The 12,053-nt window shown below is 46.4% G+C and overlaps 1 protein-coding gene across 1 annotated transcript; it reads left to right on the top strand.

Moving 5' to 3' along the window:
• Positions 1-592: 592 nt before the first annotated feature.
• On the top strand, positions 593-10,767 carry LOC119276476 (ribokinase-like). The gene is made up of 4 exons (XM_037557544.1): positions 593-1,245; positions 7,365-7,550; positions 10,113-10,308; positions 10,399-10,767. Exons 1-4 carry the CDS (start codon positions 646-648, stop codon positions 10,497-10,499), a joined length of 1,083 nt encoding a protein of 360 aa, XP_037413441.1. The 5' UTR covers positions 593-645; the 3' UTR covers positions 10,500-10,767.
• Positions 10,768-12,053: the final 1,286 nt, after the last annotated feature.

Raw genomic sequence — 12,053 nt, forward strand, 5'->3', positions numbered from 1 at the left:
CCACGACGCCGCCGATGGAGGGCGGCGACGCCGCCTCCGTCGTTGACGTCACCATCACCGCCCGTGAACTCCTGTCGCCCCCGACAGGACAACGACCAACTGAATCCTCTTGAATGGACGCGAACTGGATTTGAAGCGGATTTAATTCAGGTGCTCTACTGTACTACGGGTTGATTAGAGAAGACGGCAGGGAGGTTCTTGCAAAAGTATGGGTGACGACCAGTCCAGCCACCTGGTTGCCACTTGTCGAGTTGTGATAGGCCGGGGACTAAATCATCACATCTAATGCGAGTTAGGGTATGGTGGAGTTGTGTTTTGCAAGTTTGAAACTAAATCATCATATTCCATGCAAGTTTGGGTACCTGATGTGCTTTTATCTCTTTGAAAAGATACGTCGCGGAAAAAGAACATTGAGCCACGTTGCAGGATTTTTGTTGTTACAAATTCTTCATCCGCGTCAGTTATTCTGAACTGAGGGAGTAGTATCTTTTTTTCCAACAAAGTACTCCATCTAGCAATTCGGAAAGAGAAGCAATCTGATCCAAAAAATAATTTGCCAAGTCATCGTCGTTATCTCACGGTAATCTCAACTGAAACAACTCCTCTCTAGACACTGCTGTTGACTCCGCCGTTCTCTCAACCCACATGGCTCTCGAAGCGCGCCTCCGCCTCCCGCTCGCCGGGCCAACTCCGGCCACCGCTTTCCTCTCAGGATCTAACCCCAAACCCAGTCACATATCCTTCTCCCTCAAACCCACCTCCACTTCTCTCTCCGCCGCCAATGCGCCGCCCATCGTCGTCGTGGGCTCCGCCAACGCGGACATCTACGTCGAGGTCGACCGTCTCCCGCTCGTCGGCGAGACGGTTGCCGCGAGTGCCGGTCACAGCCTCGCCGGCGGGAAGGGCGCCAATCAAGCTGCCTGTGGGGGGCGGCTGGCGCTGGGGCCCACCTACCTCGTGGCGCGCGTGGGGGACGACGCCAACGGGCGCCTCCTCGAGGGGGCACTCGCGGACGCCGGCGGCGTCCGCCTCGACCGCGTCGCTCGCGCCCCCGGCGCGCCCTCGGGGCACGCTGTTGTCATGCTCATGCCCGACGGGCAGAACTCCATCATCATCGTTGGCGGCGCCAACATGGAGGGCTGGGCACCGGAGGTCGACCCGGAGGACCTGGACCTGATCCGGCAGGCCGGCGTGCTACTGCTGCAACGGGAGATACCCGATTGGGTCAACATTCAGGTCGCTCAGGTAGTTGCTCTAACCCTTTCCGCTCATATACCCACTTTTGAGGCGTTCGTCACGTTAGATTGAATTTTATGGTTCCTAAAAACATGAATTTTATGAGGGTTGGAATTCTTTCTCCGATAATGAAGACATGATTCCATTGAAGTTCTATTCTTTTTGTGCATTTGGGTAATTGCTTTCACTTAGTATTTGGTTGATTACTACTCCTATAGTCCTTCTGGAGATTTGCTAATGGCTTCTGGCTTGGCAGTGTAAGGACACATGATGAGAAAAACAATATCGTTGTTAGAGTACGTAATGGCCTAATGGGCCTGGGCTTGCGGTATAGCTGTTAGTCTTAGGGTTAATTAGAGATAAGGGTCGCTTGCTTGGGGTCAAGTAAACCTCTCTATATAAGGAGAGGAGATGTAACAATCTAATCAAGCAAGAAGCAATCATATTTGCTCGGCTTGCTTAGGGAGCCGGGAGACCTAACCCTAGCCTCCTCCCCTGCGCCATCTCCCTCTCAGCCGCCGCCTTCTCCCGCGCAACTACGGCACCGACGCGTCGCCGCCGGCGCCCATCTCCTCGCCAACCAGCCTCCCACCCCTACAACCTACGGTTCAGGCCAGGTAGGACCCAAGCTCCTACCAGTTTGGTATCAGAGCCTTCCCGGGTTCGATCATGTCCAGCCCTCCACCGAGTTCTTCCCACCCGCCGCCGCCACCAGCGTCTTCGTCGGCGCTGCTACCCCACACAACAGGCGCGCCAGCAGTGGGTGTGCTGGCGTCCTCAGGGGCGATTGCACCCTCTGCCCCGGCGCCGTCCGCCCTCGTGCTCACCCCGGAGCAGATGACAGCCGCAATCCTGGAATTACGGCAGGCCGTGGCGGGCATCAGGGCCTTCTTCGTCGGGCCCTATGCGCCCCAGCTGCATCCCCAGCAGCCACCTCCTCCGCCGCCACACCAACAGCGGCTACCCTCGCCGGCGCCGGCGCCGGTCATCTCGTACCAGTATGGGATGCCCTACGACGGGACTGCGACGACCTCGTTCCCATCAGCGCCGCCGCCGTCCCAGGGCGTCCCCATCCAACAGATCAAGTTTCCGCCGTCACCGTCACCGCTTCCAACTTGGATCGCTACCCGTCACGTGTCGGCGGCGGTGAGGCTGCAGGCTGCAGCGCGCAGCCTCCTAGCGCGTCGGCGTGTGCGGGAGATGCGTGGTCTGCAGCTGCAGCTCCTCCAAGTTGCGCTTCGCTGCGCAAAGGACCTCGATCTCGTCCGCTGCGTCAGGGATCTTGGGCATGTGGTTTCCCCCACGGGCGGGGGGCATGCTGTTTTCCCCGCGGGCAGCGACCTCAACGTCTGCGACATCGGCGGTTGGGGAGGCGCACCCCTCCTCATCATTCTCCATCGAAAGCCCTCCACTCTTCTTTGTGCGGTGCAGACCAACAGTCGTCCGGCGGGGAGAAGGCATGGTGTCACCGACAGGAGTGCACCGCGTAGCACCACTGCATTCCGCCGCCGGCCGCCGCGAGGGCGCCTCTGCTGGTCGCTCTTGCGACCACTTCCATGTGACCATACACATGCACTCCTTTTGTCCAGATGGTGTCCATGGGATCCAGGTGGCTGTACACATGCACGTCCGGCGTGCAGATGGTGTCCACTTTATGTTCAGGGGTCCAAAATAAAGCGTCCCAGTCCATTTCAGGTTGAGAGTAATAAAACAAGCCGAGATGTAAAAGGCTTGTTTTTAGGTGTTAGGTTTGTGTTGCGTCGAGTCATGGTTATCAGTTGGTTAGGTTGCAGCTTGAGGACAAGCTGCATGTCCAGGTGGGGTGTAGTGTTAGAGTATGTAATGGCCTAATGGGCCTGGGCTGGCGGTATAACCCGTTAGTCTTAGGGTTAAATAGAGATAAGGGTCGCTTGCTTGGGAGTCAAGTAAACCTCTCTATATAAGGAGAGGAGATGTATCAATCTAATCAAGCAAGAAGCAATCATATTTGCTCGGCTTCCTTAGGGAGCCGGGTGACCTAACCCTAGCCTCCTCCCCTGCGCCATCTCCCTCTCAGCCGCCGCCTTCTCCCGTGCAACTACGGCGCCGACGTGCCGCCGCCGGCACCCATCTCCTCGCCAACCAGCCTCCCACCCCTACAACCTACGGTTCAGGCCAGGTAGGACCCAAGCTCCTACCAATCGTGGTTGTTAACTTAGATTATCGGGAATGTTAAAAATCTGACGTCAGATTTATAAGCATGGCAAATCCAACGTTTTTCAAGGCAAATTATGTTGTCGCGAGGTTGACAATTTCTTGTAGCAAGTATGTCAAATCCTGGCAAAAAACTGAACATTGCAAGGATTTGCCATGCTTGCTAAGCGAAATTGCCATCCTTGCGACAACATGTTCGATTTGCTATGCTAGAAATCTGAGGTTTGATTTGTAGCGAAATCCTAGGTTATTTTGTATTTGTTGCATTAGCACAGATCAGTAGCTTGTGCTGGTGTGAAGCAATAATTCATGTGTCGAATGTTCTTAGTTAGTTGGAATTTGCTCTTTTGATTGAGTTAGACCTGTGAATGTTTTGATGTGTTCTCTTTTCTGGTTTGCGATTCTGATCTGGTGCCTTCAACTGGATCAAAGGAGCAACAATACTAATTTGTGATAGATCATTGACATGACTTAGATATTCCCTGAGTGGAATATACAGTCTCTTTTATTTGCCAAATGTAGTGGCCAGCATATTTTAAACTACGGTACTTTGTACAAAAATGACGGCACAAGATATAAAATAAAGAACTTTAGGTCTCTTCATAGGAATATTGCTAAAGTTGCGGGATTTTCATAGGACTATTGCAGGATTTCAATGCTTAGGAATTTCTTCAATAACGGCGATCTGGATCATAGGATTGAGGTTCTAAAAATTCGATGGAATGCAATCCAATCCCCCCCCTTCCATATGAATCTTAACATGAGCTCAAATGTCATTTTGTTTTCCTTTCAGAAGTCCAATGCTCTCTCGCTTCATTCCTCCAAAATTCTCATGTTACTTTCCTTTACACCATCCAAAGGGCATTACGTGCAAAATTCCTGTGTCCCTGGGATCTTGTAGAATTCCATAACACATGACATCTTAATCCTGTGTTTCTCCTATTCCTACGTTTTCTAATTCCAAATAGGCCTTCTAAGACTATTAGTTAGTTCGATTCAAAAGATGATTAGCAAATGAATGACAGAAGTGGAAGCAAATTATAGGAAATAATTTCTGACAAGTGACACAGTTAACGATATTTGGAAATGAAACAGTTGATAGCGACGCTGCAGAGCTGGTCAAATGTGTGTCACTCCATGACCCATGCTCTCAGCGTAACTACTCTACTACCTCTCTCATATAACGGGAGAGAAAATGTGAGGCTGGGTAGCCTCATTAACTAACAAAATGAAAATATGACAAGGTTAAGGAAAAAAATAAGTAAAAGCATTGAACGGTTCCTGGTAATCATGGAGTGAACATGGCTATGGTACAACTATTAAGGGAATATATACGATAACGTGAAATAAAAGTTTATTGTTGTAATAAACTAATAGCACAGATGGAAACCATAAGGTTATTTTCGTTCTGTTATTGTTGGGTATGCTTTCTAAGATTTTCCAGTCCCGCACTTTCTCCTCAATCCTCGTTTAAAGGACACTAAGAGTAGTTCCACTTTAGAGCACTTGCCATGGGTACTCACACATGCTTTACTAGCACCGTGGTGTTGCCATCTCTTGTTTCGTTTGTGAATATTCATTGGTCGAACAATTGGACCGGTCATGTCTGCGAAACCATTTCATTTAATTTTCGTCTATTGCAATGGCGCCCACGTAGTACCACATCTATTTGTTAATGGGCTGGGTGCTACAGATGTTACCAAACATCAACCCTAGGTACACAGACTCTGCACGTGTGCCCTTGTAGGGGCTCATCGCACGAGGCATGTACTGAGGAGCATTTCGGGGCAGAATGTTGCCAAGGTCGTCATCCCTTTAGTAGTGTGTGTAGGGGGGAGGGGGGTTGGGGTTACGCCCAACCCTTAGTGAAGCAGTGCCAATTTACCTCGAGTTAGATTAGCAAATAATACATTGGCCCGAATATTAGCACTTCTGGGTTAATGCTTCGGAAATGAAGCTAGGGCTAAAACTCAAAACAAGCGCTACACATGGGTGCCTGCCCCAGAGTGGATTGAGGCCTTAGTGAATTTGGCCCATAGGACATTTTTACACTAAATCTCGTTGTAAAAAAATGAAGGTGCTTGCTGTCCAATGCCCACCTTTTTCGCTTAAGTGAATTTGTGTTGTGTGCTTGTCTTGCTGAACAGCTGAAATTACTACTAAAATTAGTATTTATTTTATGTTCGAATTTTTTGATCGGAATGAACCTTACATTGATGCTCATTTACATTGCTCCTTGTTACTTAAACACCTAATGGTTCAGCAAGGGCAATCAAATTGCCATCCACGACTTCATGGTTCCTTTTGTCAATCTGTTATGGACATCGCTTTTTTTTTCTCGAATGCGCAGGAGAGCTGTGCGTGATTTATATTAAGAAGACAACCCTGCTACATAAGCCCTCGCCGAACAAAACTAGACTACAACCATCGACCAAATAAACACTCACGGTCATATGCTACTAAGGCCTTTGGCCCCCGCCATAGCATCTCTAACGTCTTGCATGAGAATGTGTGTGTTGGTGTTGATTTTGAACAAAAAAAGAAACAGTTTCAGCCTGACATCTTTATTCACTGGTTAGATTTTACAGTGTGTTGCTGCGTGTTAGTGCTTATTTAGCTTTCCATGGCCTGGAGGTGCCAAAGGCCTATTTTTGTTTGACCCACTGATTACTTGGTCTGACCCACAGCAAGAGCTAAATGCCATCCTGGGCTTGGTTTGTGGTCAGCCCAGACCCTCTGACATAACAAGTTTTTGAAGTGGAATCTGAGGAAAGTGGAAGCTTAACTCAGTGTGAATTTTTATTTCCACACGGCCCTTTGTACCGACTTATGCATACGGTGTTTTACAATATTTACTTTGGCCCTAAACCATTCAGCCGGCTCTGATTTTTGCTAATTAGAGGTTGTGGGCAAGTGGAAGGAGCATCCAAATATCTAATCTGTTTCACAGAACTCCATAGAGGCAAAAGAGCTAAGGCTTGCTGCTGTAAGAAGAACCAATGTCTCATCAATAAGGGTTCGATACTAATCTGGCCATGGAGAGGACAGCTCACTATCATGTGAAGGTAGCAAATTTTGGAGAAACTCAGTTGTGTGTGTCTGTTTTAATGGGAAATGCGTAGTCTTTGATTTTAACTTTGTATGTCTTCCCATATTGGAAGGTAGTCTTCTAATTGCGTTTAGTAGAACCTTGATGTGTGGCTTATGTGCTGTCCAAGTTATGCAACTGGATATGTAGCTTTTAGGTATTGTCTAATATATATCTGCTAAGGGGTAGGTGGCCTATGTTACTGGAATTCAAAAGAAACTACAGTCATGTATCGTGACTTCAGATATAAAATGAAGCAGCTTGTCATTTGTTTCAGTTGCTTCCATTTCAGTCTGAACTCTGAATGTAATGGTCTCTTTGCCTGTGTGATTGAGTCCTTGGAGAAAAGCCTCCAGGAAAAGAGTTAGTGTCGCAGATGGAAGGATAGTTTTATTTCTAGTTCTTGATACCTCGAGCATGCTTCCATGCAGGTTTATGTGATTGCAAAATCGCATTAAATGTGTCATAATGTGTTCTGTCTTTTCTAGCTAATGATCTTTAGATTCCGTTCAGATCAATTACCCTGTTTGCCAAATATTAGTACTTCATGTTGACATCCTTATATAACTGAATTTTTAAGGTTGTGCCAGAGCAAGTCTAGTCTTGATTATGGTTTTTATCTGTTGTGTATCCATACAACTGTGTAAAGTAGATTGGAAATGCTGGAACCACCTCGTATCTTTTCCTTTTATTTATGTTAAGATTACAGGGGTTCTTTTTTGACAAATTTCAAACTTCCGTAAAATAGGTTGTCTGAAATGCAGGAACCACCTTGTGTCTTTGCCTTTTATGCATGCTAAGGTTTCAGGGGTTCTTTTGTAACAAAATTTAAAACTTTTGTTTTCAGGCTGCAAAAGGCGCAGGTGTGCCTGTTATCTTGGATGCAGGTGGAATGGATGCTCCTGTCCCCAGAGAACTACTCGAACTGGTGGATATTTTTAGTCCAAATGAGACAGAGCTAGCACGTTTGACTGGGATGCCTACAGAGACTTTTGAACAAATCAGCCAGGCTGCAGGAGCATGCCATAAAATGGTGAGTTGTCTAAATCAGTTTTCTTTATGTAGTTTGTTTCTCTGCATTTCTTCTATATTCAATTATAACTTCTAATTGTTGCTCTTTTGTTTCTTTTGATTAGCCACGACTGGGTCTTAATATCTTTATTTAAGAAACGTCAATTAATGATGTTGTGTTATGGCATTTATCTGATAATAGCCATCTCTAAAGAATGTGTGGCTTTCCTTCCATTCTCCCTTCGTGTAGGTCTGTGTACGTGTGTTTTGTACACCTATTAGGAGTGTTGACTCTTACTGTTCTGTACAAGTTTTCAAGTCAACACTCCTACGTGCTGTCCAAGTCTACGTACAAGTGAATTTTGCGATTTGCAAAACTCTACAAACTTTCGATCTTTAGTTCCTACCTGCAAATCGGCTGCTAGTTACACAATGATTATAATTCAGGAAGCTCCTGAAGTCATTTATAGTTTTGTACACTTTTTTTTTTGCGAAAGTAGTTTTGTACACTTTGGCTGCTCTATGATAGTGGTCCAACAAGTACTTTTCGTGAATGGCAGTGGGGAGCAGCTTGAAGCGAATTACAAATTAAGCACACAGGAAAGAGAATAATCAGTTAAATTTCTTGTCCTCAGCGATGTGTTGGAGGGGGCATGGCCCTCCCTGGTATGCACTAAGCATGAGGAATGGCCCTAAGCTATGTTGTTGTAATAATTCTTGCATTTGTACAAGTGAGTTTGGTGAAAGCGGATTTTTTTAATCTCTAACAAAACGGCAGAGTGTACGTATGCTATTTTGATTTGAATGCCAATCCCATGGCAGTGGCTTGTAGATAACATTGGTAGTACGATCTGAAAAATCCTCGCAAAAAAAAAGTACAATCTGAAAAATAACAACAGCATCTGATCATAGAATGGCCATTCGCCAAAAGTTCAGAATGTGTTCATGATCAAGGTTGGCCCATGAAGTCTCTGTGCTTAATTCATTGGGAAATCGGAAAAATAGTATCCGATGATTTTTGTTTGATGCTGTCTGGTCTGATGCCATAGCATAGATGAGTCTAATTGCTTCTTGTGTGTCCATAGCCACAATTTTATGGCAGGCAGTGTAATTTGTCAGGATTCTTGTGTGTCCATAGCCACATTTTCTTCCTTTTTACAGTCACAATGCGATGAAGTTGCAGACGTCTGTGTTGTTATATGTTGATAGCATTTGCCCCTATTCCCCCACTTCATGGCTTTCCATTACCATGTTTCAACAGTATATGGTCATATTCCACTTTGGCTGCTAGTTACACAAATGATTATGTTTCAGCAAGCTCCTGTAGTCATTTATAGTGGTCCAACAAGTACTTTACGTGAATTGCAGTGGGGACCAGCTTTAGGCCCCGATTGGATTGCTGGATCATTCCTACACTTGTAAATTTTCACACTTGTATCTTACCGGTCTCCAACTATATACCCCGACACCGAAGGAGGAGCTGTATTTTTAAATCGGATGGGCAGCGGGGTGTATCAGATACGAGCCCATTCCAGGTGTATTTGTGGAAACCGGCGTAAATATTTCGTCGCTGAAACGTAGTTCCAAGCGCGCGGTCAGCCGTCCACCGGTTTGTTTTACGGGGGTTTATTTTACGGGTGTATATCGGCTGGAAAACGAGATTCCAAGTGCGGCCTTAAGAGAATTACAAACTAAGCACACAAGAAAGAGCATAATTAGTTAAATTTCTTGTATTCAGCGACGTGTTGAAGGGGGCATGGCCCTCCCCTGGTACACAGTAAGCACTGAGGAATGGCCCTACGATATTTAGTTGTAATAATTCTGGTCTGCTCTGCTGCTTTTTTTGTATGTGTACAAGTGAATTTGGTGAAAGTGTTTTTTTTTTACCTCTAACAAAACAGCAGCGCATACATGAGTTATTTTGATTTGACTAGCACAATCGAAAAAATAACAGCAGCATCTGATCACAGTGCGGCCATTCGCCAGAAGTTCAGAATCAAGGTTGGCACACGAAATATATGTGCTTCATTCATTGGAGAATCAGACAAATAGCGTCTGATGTTTTTTCTTTAACACTGTCTGGTCTGATGCATAGATAAGTCAAATTGCTCGTTGTGTGTCCATAGCCATAATTTTAAGGCAATTTGTCAGGATATTGAAGTAAGAAAAGAAGTATAGCGTAATAATTAATATATTTCCTTCTTATTACGTAGTCACAAAGCAATGAAGTTGCAGAACTGTGCGTTGTTATAGGTTTGATAGCAGTTGCCCCTATTCCCACTTCATGGCTTTCCATTACCACATTTTAACAGTATATGGGCTTCATAGTCCACTTTAAGCTGCCAGTACGAGGATTTGATTTACAACTAATTGTTTTCCTGTCAATTCCCTGTTTCTATTTACCTTATTGCGGTTTCTTTACTAGAACTTGTTGGAATTGTACTTTTTTGTTTGCTATAAAGTTTAGCAGTTTCCACTTGATATATTCCATCGGCGAGATGCATTGCTATTTAAATCTTCGACGGAAGCTCTGAATGCATTAACCATAAGGTAGGAGGACATTGATGCTATTTCCTGCATGCAGGGTGTGAAAGAAGTTTTGGTTAAACTTGGATCACAAGGATCTGCTCTGTTTGTCGAGGGAGAGGAACCAATTAGGCAGGCGATAATACCTGCCGCAGAAGTGGTAGACACCACCGGCGCTGGTGACACCTTCACCTCAGCTTTTGCTGTAGCTCTGGTGGAGGGGAAGCCAAAGAAAGAGTGCATGAAATTTGCTGGTACTAAAAAGCACCCTCCAGTCAAATCTTGGTTCTGATCTAGTATTGTTGACATGTTGATTTGAGGTTTTTAATTTTCTTGAATTTCAGCTGCCGCCGCCTCACTGTGTGTTCGAGTGAAGGGAGCCATTCCCAGCATGCCTGACAGGAAAACTGTGATGAGCCTTCTAGAATCTGTGCAAGATGAATAACCGTAGAAACGGTGACTTTAGCCCTATTCATCAGCAATAATGTGAGCTGTTAAGCTTCAATCTCCTCGTTCGGTTCATTTATCTCGGGTATCTATATATATTTGTAGCCCCTTGTCAAGTTATGGTAGAGGAAATAAGAGAAAATGGCATTCCTAGCGCCGTCCTCCGCAGAAACAGAATCGCTGGTTCAGGAGTTCTAGGTCTGTTGTTTTTATAGCCATTCCCTGTTATGCCATAGCATTTTTCTATTGTTAGGCATCGCCCGTTATCCTTCTCGACCTAAATTTTTCCCGTTGTTAGAAGTCATTAAACTTCGCAAAACCACCAGGCCTGAATGCAGGAATTGCTTTTGCTGTGAAACACTGGTGACGCTGAAGGGGGTTAGTAAGGTGTCGCTGTCTGGCTCAAATCTAGGAGTAACAAGTAACAAGCTCCTCCCGAACCCTCGTGTGCTGCCCCCGGCTCAGTAACGTGTTAGTGGTATAGTCTCTAAAACGGAAGCGCTTTTTCCGGTGCCTATCCCGAGCAAATCCCGCACCCTCGAAATAAAAAAGGACACCTGAATGGTTTCACTTCAGAGAGATAGAATGAACAGTTTCAGGTCTGGCCTCGCGCTGGAGCTTTCCGAACTCTGACGGCGACTCCGGCGCAGGTCAAATCATAATCTTATTGTTGAGCCGGGGCAGATGTTAACCGCTCGCTGCTATCGATAACCACCATCCGTCTTTTTCGATCCAGTCGTGGCTCGGTGCCGATCGCCGTTGCCGCAGGCCCATCGGCGCGGTTCACTCCCTGTCACCGCCAACGGTGAAAAGTCTCGCCGCTGCACCGTCGCCACCGGAGAAACGACGCACGGCTCGACTGATTGACTGCTAGCTGAGTAGATCGTCCAGAATCCAGTAGCCTGGCAACGTTTTTGCAGCTTCCAGGGGATCTGATCTGATCTGATGACGTACGCGTCGTCGAATCGGACGTTCGATGTGCCTCGCCGTACGACGAAGACGGCCAACATCTTCTCGATGAGCCCAGCGACAGCAAACGTTTCTCTCGGCTTTCTGTTTTTTCCTTCTCTTCCCAACTTCCTTCCTTTGTTTCGCTTTCCGGGAGTATCACAGAACGATCGTCCTTGGGTGGGAGATGATAATATGTTTGTGCTTCTGGCTACTGCTGTGACGGAGCCATCGCATCGCACGGCCGCTCGCAATTAAGCTCGTCCGGGACGGTACCGCGGCCGATGGCGTCGTGGTGGTGGCCACTTTGAGTCTTCCTCAAGGCTGCAACCTGAAACGAAACCAACGGATGGATGGATGGATTATTATCTATCGTGGTCGTGGATCGCTCAACAAAGGTGACGTCGCTTTCGCAGATGGCTTAGCAATCCAGCTTCCTCTCGCAATGCAACACCGTCCGGATAGTTAATGCACGTGTCTTCTCACGTCTAATGAATCCATTTATATATTTATTTATTATATATATGTGGTAGCTTTGCATATGCTTCCGTGCTGCGATCACATACCTCTGCAGCAGCACGAGAGTCATAGTACCATTATGGAC

Source organism: Triticum dicoccoides, chromosome 3B, assembly GCF_002162155.2.
Source record: "Triticum dicoccoides isolate Atlit2015 ecotype Zavitan chromosome 3B, WEW_v2.0, whole genome shotgun sequence".
Taxonomy (NCBI): Eukaryota; Viridiplantae; Streptophyta; class Magnoliopsida; order Poales; family Poaceae; genus Triticum; species Triticum dicoccoides.

Bases quoted from the DNA above. Each gene is read 5' to 3' on its own strand.
- LOC119276476 (XM_037557544.1), top strand. From the start codon at position 646: ATGGCTCTCGAAGCGCGCCTCCGCCTCCCGCTCGCCGGGCCAACTCCG. The intron at 7,551-10,112 runs GTGAGTTGTCTA...TCCTGCATGCAG, and splicing joins CAGGAGCATGCCATAAAATG to GGTGTGAAAGAAGTTTTGGT. The intron at 10,309-10,398 runs GTACTAAAAAGC...CTTGAATTTCAG, and splicing joins AGAGTGCATGAAATTTGCTG to CTGCCGCCGCCTCACTGTGT.